General features: G+C 44.9%; 1 protein-coding gene across 5 annotated transcripts in view; it reads left to right on the top strand.

The window, feature by feature from the left end:
* The first annotated feature begins 9,239 nt into the window (after positions 1-9,239).
* The window catches only part of SKAP1 (src kinase associated phosphoprotein 1), a 266,959-nt gene continuing 259,834 nt past the window's right edge, over positions 9,240-16,364 (top strand). For 2 of the 5 annotated variants that reach the window (XM_080682152.1, XM_080682154.1), the window contains exon 1: positions 9,240-9,334. Coding sequence is in view for 1 of the 5 variants with exons in the window: in XM_080682150.1 (XP_080538276.1) it covers positions 9,640-9,688 (49 nt within the window). In the remaining 4 variants the exon portion in view is untranslated. Of the gene's footprint in view, positions 9,335-9,541; positions 9,689-16,364 lie in introns of those variants that run through there. The other 3 variants (XM_080682151.1, XM_080682150.1, XM_080682153.1) reach the window with 3 other exon arrangements.

Genomic DNA, 16,364 nt, shown 5'->3' with positions numbered 1-16,364 from the left:
AAAAAAATTTCAATTATAATTATATAATACATACAATATTACACTAGTTTCAGGTGTACAACATAGTTACTAGACATTTACATAACTTACAAAGTAATCAGATAAGCCTAGTACCCATCTAACACCATGCCTAGTTATTACAATATTATTGATGTGGTGCATATATACAATGGAATATTACTCAGCCATAAAAAACGAAGGAAATTTTGCCATTTGTGAAAACATGGATGGACCTAGAGGGTATTATGCTAAGTGAAATAAGTCAGGAAGAGAAAGGCAAATATCCCATGATTTCATTTATATGTGGAATCTAAAAAACAAAATAAGTGAACAAATAAAACAGAAACAAACTCATAGATACAGAGAACAAATCAATGATTGCCAGATGTGAAGGATTAATGGAGGATAGATGAGAAAGGTGAAGGGATTACGAATTCCCAGTTATAAAAAGTGTCACGGGGACATTGCTACTTTTCTCTCTGAACTTCTGTTTCCCATCAGTTTAGTGCAAAACTCTGGTCTCCTACCCTGGGCCAGCTCAGAAAAAATGGCATCCTGGTTTTGTTTCTAATTCAGGAGTTAGGTGAGGAAGTCCTGCTGAGGCCCTCAGAGGCACTCTGTTGACACAGATGGAATCAGGGTTAGATGCCCTAGTGACTACCACTGATTACATGAAAACTCACTTCCTAGGACGGGACTCCACTGGGGGTTAAGAATGACTGGGTACCATCTTCTCCCGGGAACTCTGGAAGCCCTTAGCCTTCTCTTCCCCAGGCATTTCCTTCCTTGGTGGAGGATGTTGAAACGTGGCAGTTAAATGACTTGCCCAAGGTCACACTGTTGGTGGCAGAGCAGAGAGCAAAACCTCAGCCCGTATACTGAGTGCTTAGTCTGGCTTTCATTGGATCATGCCACAGCTGTTCCCTGTATAAGGGACAATTGTACCTCCTGAGAATGATGGGCAGGAATGCCAGGTATTGATATGACTGCTGTTCCAGTCCCCAGTGACCTTTTATATCCCGAAGCCTGCTCAGTCGGTGGAGGAAGCAGCTCTGGGGCAGAGGGGGTTGCCATATGCAGAGCTGCCCTGGCGAAGATAACAGGTTGTCAGTCAGCCTAGGAAGCCTATGTATGGCCTGGACCACAGAGCTTCCACTGAAGGAGAAATTAAACCTGTCTCACATACCAATCCCAGTGCTCTGATTACATTTACAGAGGTCATGGCCTGCATTCTGTCACCATGGAAACCTCTCATGCTGCCAGGGTGTTGTCTGTGTGTGTGGTTGATATTTAAAGGCAAAGTCACAAGCCCTGTTGCTGAACTATCAGCTGCCAGGGGCAATCGCTCTCCTTCACCAGCCTGCATCCTGGTGCTTCATCCCAGAGATAAGAGGAAGGGAAGAGATGGAGAAAAGGTCCTGCCTGTCTCTAACAGGCAGGCCCTTTTAGTAGATCCAGGTTCGTAGGGAGAAGGGCTCTGGGATGGAGGTGCTAAGATAGCAGATGTGGGGGAAGCAAAAAGCACCCCAATTTTGTCAAAATACAAGCATCTTCTTACAAGTATATGAGCCTGGCATTACGTGGAGGCCTTCTTTCTCTGATATTTTCTCCAACTCGTGAGCACATTTCAGAGTGGCCAGATGGAGCAGGAGTAACCCCCTCTACCTGAGTGTCTTTGGTGGTTTCGATTTTGCACATCTGGTAGCTGTGTGAATTGTGCTGATAACAATGGGGTTTATGAAGGATCCCTGCTTCTTCCAAAGACCCCACAGCATTGTCCTGGAAAAAGCTACCAGGGGAGTGACTTATCAGGAGTCCCAGGTGTTGAAGAGGTAAATAACACCTGATTCAACAGAGTAAGAAAAGAACACAAGTGCTGACTCGGCTTGTGACCATCAATTTTTTTCTTTTTTCTCAAGACAATTATTTCCACACCATTGAATGGAGTGTAGATAACATGGGCACCTTAATAGTCTGGGAGCAGAGGCTATTTAGAGGAGATTTTAAGCACTGTGAGCATAAAATGAACATGAATATCCTGCAATATGCATCTTACAACTTGTCATTAAGTGGATGGCCTCAATGATGTGAAGCAACAGGCTTTGATTGGAATATTGAGCTCTGAAAAGGAAAATTCTGCATCAATAGTTCTATGATGTGGAATATCACATATAACTCAATAAAACGTGTCATTGTGTTGATAGTGTATATGCTAAAAAGTACAGCAGCCGATAATAAAGGCTTGAATCTCTACAAGGCACTTTCCTTTAAGAATTTACAGCCATTCCCTGAAGCTTCTCAATGTCCTTGCGGGTGGAACATGGTACATCCTGAGATTACAATTGGGAAATAGAGTGGATATATTTGATTTCGTTTCTAATCCCTCAAAATATGGAAACCTCTTTATTTTCTCCTTAGGTTTTATTTCTATTTCTTCATGTCTTCAATTTTTCATCTGTTTCTCATTCACATTTTTTTTTTCCTTCTCTCTTGCTTGCTTTATCCCTAGGCCATCACTCCTTCCCATTACCTCCCTTCCCCCACCACTGCTTTCTGCAGAGTTTAGCCCTGCTGGCAGCCCTCCAGACTAAAGAGGCTACTGACTCCTGGGATATAATCTACTTTCTGATTGGCTCTTTCTGGAGTCTGTGTTTATAGTGGAAACTTGGTTTCTGCCACAATGAGTGAAAAGCGGAGTTAATATCTTATGCCTTCCAGATGAGTGTTTTCCCCATGTGGTTTGGAGAATACTGCAAATATTCCAGAATAGATAGGGCAGGGAGGAAGTCTTTGGAGGTGGGCAGGGAGGATCTGTGGGCTGATTCTCCCAATTTGTTAGAGCCTGGTGCCAAGGAAGCCAAGGCCACTCCTTCTATCTCTTTTAAGGCAAGTGACCTTCATAAAAGGAAAAATTCTCGTCCTTGGAGACCAATGACACCCATATCTCGGCCAGTCACTCTCAGATATATCTTTAGTGAGCAAGGAGAACGAAGGGAAAGATTACGAATGACTCAGTATATATAGTTATTGAACACTTCCCAGATGCTAGTTGTCCCGGGGAACGCAGAAATAATAATAATGGCTAACAGTTATGAAGCACCTACTATGCTGCAGGCAGTTAGAAACATGATATATATTCGCTCTGTGAATTTTCCCAATAACCTTGAAAACAGTTAGTATTGCCATTTTACAGATGAAGAAATTGAGGCACGGAGACAATAAGTCACCCACTTTCCGGCATTGCAATAACCAGCCATTGCTGGTGTTATTTCTGAATCCAGGTAGTGCTTCTGTTGGTATTTGTGAACATTGGTGACTACATCAGTGCCTCTTAGTGTGAGTATACCTCCAAAGCACGCGCGTGTGCGTGTGTGTGTGTGTGTGTGTGTATGCCAGGCAGGACAGAGCTTTCTACCAGATTCTAAATAACAGCTCCTTCTCTCACCTTGAATTCCCTTGCCCTAAGACCTGTAGTGAGGGGGGTGAGGAGGAAAGGCAGAAATAAAGGAAGGGGCTTAGGGAACTTAAACTTTTACCGTTTGAAAAAACAAATGAAAAGAAACCAGTGAAATCCAGTCCCTTAGAAAATTCTCTATTATTTACTTTAATCTCCTTAGTCACCTCAAAAGAAATGGCTACTCCTTCTATTTAGTTTTCCAAAGTTGTCATGTTCGTAAATATTAGCCTATAAAATTTACCTTGGCCCCACCTGCCTCTTGTGCAGATTAACCTCATAGACTGCCCCACGTCTCACTCAGAGTACACAGCCTCCTCTGGCTACAGCTGGCACATTCTTCATGCCACCCACCCTCCTCCTCTTCAGATTCCCAAGAGAACCAATCAAAGACAGAGAATGTCAGAGTCAGCAACCTCTGTGGTCTTTAGGGCTTCTGCTGGGCTCAGCAGTACCCATGGGGGATGTCTAATGTGGTCTCAGGAATAGGCAAAGAAGATTTTTTAAAAATGTGATGGGAGAATATAGGGGGAAAAACAAGGGTATTGATAGAAAGATAAGATAAAGAACAAAGAAAGACATGTTATGATTTAGAATTCAGGGTCCTCAAACTTTTTAAACAGGGGGCCAGTTCACTGTCCCTCAGACCGTTGGAGGGCCGGACTATAGTTTAAAAAAACAACTATGAACAAATTCCTATGCGCACTGTGGGCCCGGGACGAGTCGGCTGCTAAGCAGGACAGGCAGCGACACCCGGCGGGCCAGATAAATGTCCTCGGCGGGCCGCATGTGGCCCGCGGGCCGTAGTTTGAGGACCCCTGAAGAGGGCCCAGCAATGATCACTTCACAGAGTTGCTCAGTGACTCCTGGGCTGTAATTACCCATCTCTGATGTTCAGCTCCCTAAGAGCTTTGGACCAGTGTTAGAACACCAGGATTCTAATGCCAGTGCAGCCCCCGATGAGCTGGGTGGCCCTGGGCAGAGCACTGGGTCTGTTCCTCATCTTAAATTTGATCACCTTGAAGATTCTTTGGAGTTTTAATAGTTCCTTGTTCTGTTCTGAGCCTGTGCCTTGTTGAGAACTTGCTTTTGGGAATGTTCCTTGATAGGATGAGAGAACCTGCTTGTTTTGTTGTGTTAGTGCAGAGGATCTAGGAGTGTGACTGGAAGGGGAGACCACCAGAGTTCATTTGTGTAAATACTCAAATAATAGGACCCTCCTAAGTCAAAAGGTTAGCTCCGTGGTCGGCGAACTGCGGCTCGCGAGCCACATGTGGCTCTTTGGCCCCTTGAGTGTGGCTCTTCCACAAAATACCACGGCCTGGGCGAGTCTATTTTGAAGAAGTGTCGTTAGAAGAAGTTTAAGTTTAAAAAATTTGGCTCTCCAAAGAAATTTCAATCGTTGTACTGTTGATATTGGGCTCTGTGGACTAATGAGTTTGCCGACCACTGGGTTAGCTAATTAGTCAGAGCAAGGAAGCTGTGGAACTCTGCATTGTAAGGCCACTGAAGTGATGGGCCCAAGTGAACGTCTTGTATCTGTCTCCTCTGCCTCGGGGTGGCATGAGGCTTGGTTTCTGGGACCTTGCAAAGCGTGCAGTAGGCCTGGATTTTGGCACTGGCAGGACGCATCCTCTCTCCTTCCATAGCCCTTAATGAAGTGTGCAGCCCTTGTCCTCATTAGGCCTCAGCATCGTCAATAAAAGAGTCAATAAACCTGGTTGATGGGGTTGGGACTGAGGGGCTGAGATGCAGTGGCCGCAGATCCACAGGGCAGATGTCAGCTCTGCTGTGTGTCATGACCCAGCATCCAGGGATCAATAGTCAGCTCGGAATAAAGCCCCAAAGCCTGCCCTCTGAAGTCTCCTCTCTAGACCCATTTTGCCCAGGGCGGAGCAATGCCAGCCGGTCCCTGCTTTGCTTGCAGTTGTTCCTACCCCATGCCATTCGGGGTGCCAGATGCTTCTGTTTCTTCCTGATTAAGCCCTCTGGACACCCCAATGGATGCATATTTAGTGAGCGCCCACCTGGCATGAGAACATGTAGATGGCAACTCTAAGCAGCCCAGAGGCTGGTGTAGGCCCTGTTTTCGGTGTCTTCTGTCTGCTGACAGGATGCGAGGGGCCCTGGTGGACCAGGCAGTATATTTTCTGCATGTTGTGCTGCCAGACCTCATTCCTGCCTGCTCTGCATCTCTTTAGATACCCTTATCTTATCTAATTACAAGGAATTTCTGATTAATTTTGTGGCCTCTGCTCCAAAGGCCCTCTTATCTGAGAGGGCTTTGTATTTTAACCTTGTCATTCTTTTGTTGTTTGTCTTTAAAGGCCAGACGGCTAAGAGGGGGATGCTAAGATCTTGCTGGAATTGGGACTTGGGGGGAGGGGAAGGAAGGGAAAGCAGACAGACCTGGGATTTGTGTATGCTGCTCCATCCCCCTGCCTGTGTGTGGAGACAGCTGGCTGCTTACTTTCATGACAGCCACATGGTACCCAGCCACACAGAACAGGACCCGGGCAGGAACTCGTCTGCTGCCAACCTCTCCAGATCCCTTTGATATTTCCGACAGAGCAGTAAAGGACTCTTGACTATCACATTTTGCCTTGCCTCTCTCCACCTCCTCTAAGACTCCTCTGTGTAGTTTCCATGGCTACCCCCAATCAGATTTGGCTTCCTGCGAAATTGGATTTCAAAGAAGGACAAGGCTTCAAAGGAATTTGTCCATTTAACAGAATGTCATTAGGAGTGAGGCTGACTGCTGAACCAGGGTCCTCAGATGATTAAGGAGGGGCTGCGCTCATGTGTGGAGGCAGGTTTCTGTCTGCCAAGAGGAGCCTTGATGCAACATGACAATGCCGTATTGGAATCTGCCAGTCACCCACGGCACCCTCTCCAACCCTGCACCTCCCTCTCCCCCTGTCTCTCTAAAACCCCGCACGGACGTGGAATAGCTGCTCCCTGAGTTTCTGCTGCATCCCTCCGTATAAGTAAGCTATGACAGGTAGGGAGGCCTGAGAGGATGTGCAATTACCTGGGTTTATTGCTCCTTATCAAACAACTCATTAACTTGTAGCCTATATTAGCATCTGAAACAGATCCTTGAAGAAGAGGGGGTGGTTGTCAAATTTCCTTCCACTGCTGAGAGGGAAAGCAAGGTCAAGTGCTGGGGTTACATACAGGAGGGACTTTGTTTCCTTTGCGTTTGTTTTTTTTTAAAGAACGGTTTTAAATTTAGAGAAAAATTGCAATCATCATATAGAAAGTTCCAATATATCCTCCCTTGCTTTTTTAAAAAATGTATTTTATTGATTTTTTACAGAGAGGAAGGGAGAGGGATAGAGAGTTAGAAACATCAATGAGAGAGAAACATCGATCAGCTGCCTCCTGCACACCCCCTACTGGGGATGTGCCCGCAACCAAGGTACATGCCCTTGACCGGAATCGAACCCGGGACCCTTGAGTCCGCAGGCCGATGCTCCATGCACCAAGCCAAACCAGTTAGGGCCTCCCTTGCTTTTTAACACGTCAGAAGTACTCAAAAAATGATTCAGAGCAGCTACAGTTTTGTTTTTTTTAAATATATTTTATTGATTTTTTACAGAGATGAAAGGAGAGGGATAGAGAGTTAGAAACATCGATGAGAGAGAAACATCAATCAGCTGCCTCCTGCACACCTCCCACTGGGGATGTGCCCACAACCAAGGTACATGCCCTTGACCGGAATCGAACCCGGGACCCTTGAGTCCGCAGGCCGACGCTCTATCCACCGAGCCAAACCGGTTAGGGCCTCCCTTGCTTTTTAACACGTCAGAAGTACTCAAAATGATTCAGAGCAGCTACAGTTTTATGGAAGGAGCAATGAGTGTGGTGAACATGTCCCACCAGGAGCCTGGTATTATTCACTTGAAGCCTGGAGGAGGCGGCATGTTAACTTTCCCAGGGCAAAAAGGAACCAGATTCCCCAGAGACCCCTGCCAGCTTTCCCCCCCACACACACCCCAATTTGCTGCAACTTGCCAGTGGGTCATGTGATCCTGAAATCAAGGTACCATTTCTCTTCAGAAAGCAGGGCATAGGCCTGTAAACCTGCTCAAAGCTACTGCATCCCTTAAAGCAGGGGTGGGGAACCTTTTTTTCTGCCAAGGGCCATTTGGATACGTATACTATCATTCGCTTAATATAATTCACTTAATATAAAGGTATGTTGCTATGCAAAAAGCTCCTAGATTTATTGAATTTCGAGTCCCATCTGCAGTTGCCTTGGCAGGGCCAGACCAAATGTCCCCCCCACCCCCACCCCGCCTCCTGCCTTAAAGGATCAAGTCCCCAAATCCCGAGACTGTCTCTGGAGAGGAAACCATGCCAGGAGGCAGGCATGTTACCATGAGTCCTTCTGGACAATTTCTCCATGCTGCTCCTGTTCCCATTTCATGGTTTCGTCTACCGGTGTCTTCCCTGAGGCTGCTGTAAACACCCATTCACCCATCTGTTTCCTGTGTCCTCTCTTACTATTCTCAGCCCCTCCCACGTATTCAGTAGCAGAACCTGAGAACAGAAAGCCCATTTTTCACAAAGAAGGAACAGGGTAGAGGTGGAGTGAGATGTGAGAGCTCACACACTACACAGGGGCCCAGCTTAGGGCACTCCCCAGCTCGAAATTGGTCAGTGGCTCCCCAGTGCCACTCAATTGAGCTCAAAACCCTCATTCTGACTTTCAAGTCCCTTCACAATAGAGCTTCCATTTTCCTTCACAACCATCATTTTTGTATACCACCCGGCCAAAGAGGGCTGTGAACTGTTCCCCAGCAGGAGGCTTTCCCATCTTTGCTTGCTCGGGGTCTTCCACCTGGAAAGCCCCTTCTGCCTCTTCAAAGTCTGGGTGTTCAGAGTCCATCTCAAATGCCACCTGAAGCATGAAACACACATATGTGGCACTTCCCTCCTTCTCTTATAGTCTTCTCCCTCCTTTTAACACCCATTGCACTTTATTTATTTTTTATTTTTTAAAAAAATATATTTTATTGATTTTTTACAGAGAAGATGGGAGAGGGATAAAGAGTTAGAAACATTGATGAGAGAGAAACATCGATCAGCTGCCTCTTGCACACCCCCTACTGGGGATGTGCCCGCAACCAAGGTACATGCCCTTGACCGGAATCGAACCCGGGACCCTTGAGTCCGCAGGCCAAGCCTCTATCCACTGAGCCAAACCGGTCAGGGCCCCATTGCACTTTAAACTTTCCTCATGGCACTTGGTCTATTGCACTTAACAATAACAACAACCCCTCTTTCTTTTGAGATATTGCATAGTCACAGAAGTTATGAGAAATCAGACAGAGCTATCCTGTCTACCAGTTGTCCCCAGGGGTAACACGCAATATTACAGTGCGTGTCACCCCAGGACATTGACACCTACTGTGCTGTGAATGTCAGCTCCTGGAGGGACAAGGCTGGGTTCCCTTCGCCCTCCTCCGCTTTCTCCCTGGGACAACCCTTCCTTTCCTCACATCCTTTCAGCCTTAGGGAGGAAGGGGCACTGTAGCTCCCTGGGTGCATCGCTTTGATGCTCCCAAATGTTGGTGGCTTTGGATTATTCACTGGGAATTTACAGTCATTCCCTTTCCACATCCTGGCTTACCTGGAAGAGCGAACGTTCTGCGCTCTTCTGGGTGTGCACATGGGCACTGGCTTGGGAACTGCCTGCTCCTAGGCTTGGCGGGGACCAGTCTCGTCCTCAGATTCTGCCCTCCTGCTCGGTCCCGCCCCCTCACCCCGCCCCATTCCTGGCAACACTGTGGTTTTCACATCCTCGCCCTTGAAGTCAACTGTCCAGCGCTTAGGATGCCAAGTCTCCAAGAGGCGAGGTTCCTTGGAGTCGCGGTTAGCCTTTTGTTGGGGTGGGGTTGGGGGGGGGGGGCTAAAGGACACAGCCTGGGCCCTGCCGGGTAAGGCGCCCTCCACGTTTCTCCTTCAGGGCGCAGGTGGGAGGGCGCGTGCACTGCGCACAGGTGTTTCCCCGCGGCCCCCGGCACCGCCCCCCACCTCCGCTGCGCGCGCCGCTTCCTGAGCGCGGCCCCGCCCTGCGGCTCCGCCCGCAGCGACGGCGTGGGCCTCGGGGTGCAGGTGCCTCCGCCCGCCGCCTCCCCGCGCGCCCGCCCCGCTCCAGGCCTCCACCGCCCGGCCAAATGCAGGCCGCCGTCGTCCTCCCCGAGGAGATCCGCTGGCTCCTGGCAGGTAACGCCCTGGCCCTCGGGCAAGTCCCTCCAGTGCTGAGCTGAAGGCACCAGATGCCAGCGTCTCCCAAGGCCGGGCTTTCTTTTCAGCTGCATCGCCCATCACCTCCTAGAACCTCTAGGCTTCTAGAGTCTTCCACCCTGCAAAGCACGGGGCTCGTGCTTCCACCCCAGCGGCGCTTTCATATTCCCCTCAGTCCCACCTTCTCCTTCTTCTTCTTTTTTTTTTCTCAGGGTGTCGCTACCCCTCCACTTCACCTCCAGCGTCTGACAAACTTCAGGCCAGGTTCCTGCCGCCACACACACAGACACACACACACACACACCCTGGCCACCTGGCCTGGTCTCCAGCCTGTCCCTTTCTGCTCAGGACTCCTTCAGGTCGGAAGGTTTGTGTCCTCCTCCCTCCCCAGCCCAGGTCACTGTCATCTCTCACAGAAAACCCGCACCCCCCAGCTCAGAGCTCCTTGAGGCTCCCAAGGGGGCTGCGCCGGGCTCATGGGATCCTGTGGCCCAGGTGTGCGGGTTAATGTGAGTTTTGTCAGCGCACAAACACCTGGCCTCCCTTCACCAGCCTGCAGACTTCTGGGGTCTCAGGGTTCACCCAGGTTTGCTGACCCTCGCTCAGTGATACATGACTTCCTGTTCTAGAAGTGCTCGCCTGTGGTGTGTTCACCTGCAAACTCGAGGGCTAAGCGGTCCTTTGAAGAAGAGTTCAGGCCATGGCCACTAGCACTCAACACATCCTTCCAGCACTCCAAAGAGACTTTTTGCTAATGGGCAGTATCATCTGCTCAGTTCACACTTTTTCTGGTGAAAGCAACATGCTTTCCTGTAACTGACCTTCCTGAAAAATAGGCCTGGAATCTGCGCTGGCATAAGGGTCCCAGGAGGAAACTGCTCAGAATTAAGCCTTTTGGCATCTCAGTGACGTTTTTGACACATATTTAACAGATGGCCTGCTTTGGGCAGGTCATACTTTTGGCAAGCAGTAGTCCCCCCCCCCCCCCCCCCCCCGTTTCTCTCGATTTAATTGGTTTTATATCTCCATTACCTTGTTATCTTGGTATAAATGCCTCCTAATCAAATATTTGGCAAGTCCTTTTGGTCTCTGTAGCACTGTTTCCATTCTGGATTGTTTCTGTGTAAAAGCTGTCAACTAGGTATTTCTCCTGAGGCGATCTTTCCAAAACCTATGACCTGAATAAATGTAAAACTTCAGAGTAGAAAAGTGTTTGCAGGGTGAAGGAGCATCATCGGGGTGTCTAGGAAGAAGCCATCCAGCCTTCCCTTTGGCTTACTATTAGATGTGTAAAGAAAGGCTGTAAGTAGCTGATTTCCAGGAGAGAAAGAACTGTTGGCAAACTTTAGTTCTGCCCTTGCATTTAAATTTAAAGATACAAAGTGATTCCTTTTACTGGTATCTGTCATTTGATGAGAGGAAACCTCTTCTACAAGCTTGTTAAAATGTATTTCCATTTTGTGTGCAGCCTCGGTAGAAAATGCCTTTTTATTTTCAGAGACGTGCAGTGAAATCCACTCCTTCAGCATTTTTGATGTGCAGTTCTTTATTGTTCAAAACTGACACTTTGTAAACAACTCATTTCTGCACCTGCCACCTTCCTTTAGCTTAGATTATTTTCTTGTTAGCTGACTGTTTTTAATTGAAGTCTTCAGATCGCCTTCTAAAGCAGAACCTTTGCTGACAAGTAGAGCAGGGTATGAATGGAGATTAATTGCAATTAGAGTCTGAATCTGAAGTAGAGAAAACACTGCAAAGGTGGGATTCAACCAGTAATTCTATTGAAAAATGTTTAAAGAATATGTTCATGGAATCATAGCAACATATTGGTTATAGGTTTTGTTTTTTATGAAATACTGTCTCTGGTATAGATCCAACAGAATTACTCATTATACTACAAAATTCAGGGGTCCTCAACTACGGCCCACGGGCCACATGCGGCCCGCTGAGGACATTTATCCGGCCCGCCGGGTGCCGCTGCCTGTCCTGCTTAGCAGCCGACTCGTCCCGGGCCCGCAGTGCGCATAGGAATTTGTTCATAGTTTTTTTTTTTTTAAACTATAGTCCGGCCCTCCAACGGTCTGAGGGACAGTGAACTGGCCCCCTGTTTAAAAAGTTTGAGGACCCCTGCTACAAATAATTTGTGTGTATTAGAAACCCTAATGGCTATCAATTCAGCATATGCTGCTGTTGACTTGCTCCCCCCCACCCCCTCACACACACTTTTTGAAGTTGACTATTGACATTTAGATCTTGATCTCTATATGGTCACTCAGTGGAGGGAGTCACAGGGTGAGGGCTGCCAGGTTAGTGCTGCCACATGGCTGTGGGGGTGGAGTTTCCACTTTCATAAACCAAGGCATAAGCGTTTGCACAGTGATTTAATGCTGAGCATCATAGCCATAACTTAAGCATTTATTTATTTATAACTACATGGGCATACATGATAGGCGTGTTTTGACATAATGTGTATACCTTTACAAAATAAAATATGCAAAGCATTGTGAAAGGTTATGCCAAAATTATACACAATGAAGAAGGGAGCAGAAATTCTGAAAGACTAAAATTAATTTTCTTTGAGGGTAAAATTTTAAACATTTGAAAATGTTTCATTCAACCCAGAAACTACTCTTTTAGGGGTCTGTGTTACTGAAATTAAAAGGCATGAAGTATATATAAGAATACATCCTAGCCCAGCCGGTGTGGCTCAGGGGTTGAGCACTGACCCATGGACCAGGAGATCTCGATTCAATTCCAGGTCAGGGCATATGCCTGAGTTGGAGGCTAGATCCCCAGTGTGGGGCATCCAGGAAGCAGCTGATCAATGGATTCTCTCTCATCATTGATGTTTCTATCCCTCTCTCCCTCTACTTCCTCTCTCTGAAATCAATAAAAACATTTTTTTTTTTAAAAAGAATACATCCTAAATGTCCATGAGTTGGGGAATGTGGGGAGATTATATAAATAAATTACTCATCTTATGGAATATTTTACAGCCATTAAAATGGATGTGATGTGTATATATATGTTTGGAAAGTATCCATAACAGATTTTTAAGACTAAAAAGCAAGGTGTACAAAATACTCCTCCCCCCCAAAAAAAACAGAACACCCACAACCTTTATGTTACATATGTTTGTGCAAGCCTAGGAAGCAGTAAGGAAGCATCTCCACCTAACTGTTAACATTGGTTTCCTTGGGAGGGGTGGGAGAGAGCGGGATTATTAATTATACTTCATACATCTTCCAATTGTTTGAACTGTGACAATGACCATGTATTGCTTTTGTAATCAGGAGAAAGCAGCCAGTAAGGTTATTTAAAAGAAAAAGTAACAAACAAAAGACAAATAGAAGCTTAGAGAGATCAGAGTGCTAAGGGGCCATTAACCAAGATTGTGATTATATTTTTCTCTTCCTAGCCCTTTGGGTGTGTGGAATTTTTCTTGGATTTTTGGTAAATGTTAAAGCAGGGGGAGGCTTCTAGACTAACTCAGGAAACAGCTTCCTCAGATAGACTCTGTCAAGCTCTCACATAGAAATAGTAGCTAGTCTCTATCAGCAAATAAGTATCTTATAGATAAACGACACGAAGGCCGGTACTGCATTATTGAAAGCGAAGGAAATATTCAGGGCTGTTTTCAAATAATCAGGCTTCAGACACAGAGGTTATCTTTTTGTTTTTGTTTTGTGATAACCATGCTGAAAACAAAAACAATGGGGTGCTGGCAGTTTGCATAATCTTTGTTCCACAGATATAAACATAATCAGTTTCTTGCTTGTCTTTCTAGCCTGGCTTTCGAAGTCAGAAGCACAAGAGGCAAGTATGAAGGACAGAGAGTAAATATTTATTTGGTTCACAGTGTGTTTTGTGTGATGGAATGGGACCTACTGACTTTACCCTAATAGCTAACAGGGCCCAACCACCTACAAAGTACCTAAATCCTGCTTGTAATATGAACTAAAGCCAAAATAACATCCACAACCTGGCTGCATTTAGTAGCAATTGCTGTGTTAATGCTGATTCTGACATGCCTATGGTTACTTATTTTTAAACTTCCTTGGAAAGAATAATCATTTCCTTCCAGATTGTTCTCCAGATTTGTATTGGTCGATGCAGCCAACCATAAAATCCTATTAACATAGTAAAACCCCAGCTCTGTGGAACTCACAGGCTTGACTTGCTCTGGATAACTGAGGATGTTCTCTTTAAGCTCTCTAACTTTTTTATTATAAACATTTGTGATCATTTTTTCTGTATTGCATTAGCAACTTTTCTCACTTCCTCAACCAACTAGTCTGCGTTCAGAACACTTTAACTCAGAGTTGTTATCGTGAATTATCATACTTTCAGAAATATGTTGAGATGCTCACGGACGTTTCTGCCATAATTACACCTGGATTGCTTTGTGAATGTCTATGTCTGTTTTTTATTTTTATCATTTTGCACTGCTCTCACTGTATCTCTGTTCCTAATGCTACTGGAAGATTAGATAACCAAGTTTGTTGGAATTGAGATATGGGTAAAAGAAGGTATGTCTTGATGAACACAGGCCTTTGTGACTTGTATTTTGGCTGCTTACAGTATGTTTTGCTTGATTAAAAAAAAGATCTTTATTGTTGAAAGTATTATATATCTCTCTCTTTTTGTCCCCCATTGACCCCCTCTAGCCCACCCCCAACTCCCCGCCCCAGGCTCTCTCTGTTCTGGGTTGTGTAGACCTAAATTAGTGGTTCCTAATTGGGGTAATTTTGTTTCTCAGGGGACTTTTGGCAGTACACGAAGACATTTTTCATTGTCACAACTGGGAAAGGTGCTTCTGGCATCTTGTGGGTAGAGGCCATGGATGCTGCCAAACTTCCTACAGTGCATAGAACAGTCCCCACAGCAAAGAATTATCCAGCCCAAAATGTCGGTTGTGCCAAGGTTGAAAAACTAGCCTAGACATATTCTTGTCCTCGAATTCCACAAAAGCCTGCCCACATGAAGTCCCTGTGAGTGTAGAAAGACATCACTAGAGATTTAGGGGGTACAGGATGTGTGAGGAGGGGTTTATATTGCTACGATGCAAATGATTTCAATTTGAATATTAGACCCTCCTCTTCCTCAATGCCCTTTTGCCACACCAGTCATCAGAGAGTACCCTCTGATCCTTCACCTAGTATGGTTCCCAGCCTTATACTTTCTCACTGGCACTTTTTTCCTTTATCCTATCTGGAGCAAAGTTTTAAAAAATACTTTGTTTCATTGCCACGTGAAAAGGCAATGAATCTATATGTTTAGTTGTTTAGATTCCCACCAACACCCACACACAGAGAAACGAGTTACCTTTCCAAACAACGACTGTTCTCTCCCTAAGAGGAATTCTAGTGCCAGCTATTAAGATAATAACATTTTTACCTCATTACATAAGTGTAATATTTAACCAATTTTTAATCATTTTAAATATAGGAAAAATAAGTTAAGTTTTACCGTCATCTGAGAATCTTGACATAACTATGGCAGATCTAATTTTTTCACATTATAAACCATTACACCCTACAGAAACCCTATAATTTCTGCTACATTTATTCATATTTATTTCCCCTGTGTTTCCAAGTTCATTGCTTGCTTTTCCGGTTTGTCAGTGCTGCATTATAGGTTAGGTGATTATAACAGATGGCTTTTCTGGTTTGGAGTCTTTGAGTTCCACTGTTTAATTTTACTATTCAGCTTTTCATGGAAGATAGGACAGATGTGGGCTCAGGAACAGAGTGGTCTTAGCATCCAGAGAGCAAGCTTTCCTGAAGGCTGATGGCTTTGATAAAATCGTTTACGAATTACTTAAATTCTTCTTCTAACATTGTTGACATTCTAATACTAGTTTGTTATAGATAAGTAAAAATTTTTATTCACCTAATAGGAGATTTACTAAAAGTAACCAGTGGCACATATTTATATTTAGTTGAACCAATACTGTGAATTAGAATTAAGGTACTCATAATCCAGTATGAAAAGTATGCCAGGGTACTTAGCTACAGAAAATATCTGTTAACTGCATTGTAATACTAGTAGTAAAAAGGGTAAAACTGATACACAGAACAACATGGATAACTCTTTAAAAAAACATTATGTTGAGAACAGATAAAAAAGAGATCATACTGATTGTATGAAGTTCCAGAACTGGAAAGGAAAGTTTCTTGGATTGTAGTAATGTCTATGTCTTGATCTGGTTGGTAGTCACACAGGTATACTAGGTGTACCGGTTAATAATGCGGATTTTTTTCAATAGATGGAGTTACACATATGTTGATATATATGCGATTTGAAATGTATGCTATTTTGTTGTATTGACAACAAGCTTCAAAACTTGATATGTCAAATTTACTGAAGGTGTTAACATCATAGATACTTTTACGCTCAAAAAAGTCAAATTTCATGCCAAAAAAAGAGCATTTGCAGGAAGTTTTAATTCATTAATTTATTTTGAAGAAAAGTGCTGCTGAATACTTCAGGAAGCTTATGGTGAACATGCTCCATCTCAAGATACTTGTGAACGCTGGTTTAAATGCTTTAAAAGTGATGATTTCGATGTTAAAGACAAAGAACGTCCAGGTAAACCAAAAAAGTCTGAAGACCAACAATTACAAGCATTATTGGATGAAGATGCGTGTCAAAC

This window comes from Plecotus auritus (assembly GCF_963455305.1).
Source record: "Plecotus auritus genome assembly, chromosome: 7".
Lineage (NCBI taxonomy): Eukaryota > Metazoa > Chordata > Mammalia > Chiroptera > Vespertilionidae > Plecotus > Plecotus auritus.
The sequence above is the reverse complement of the archived record's forward strand: the minus strand, read 5'-3'. Positions and strand labels throughout refer to the sequence as shown.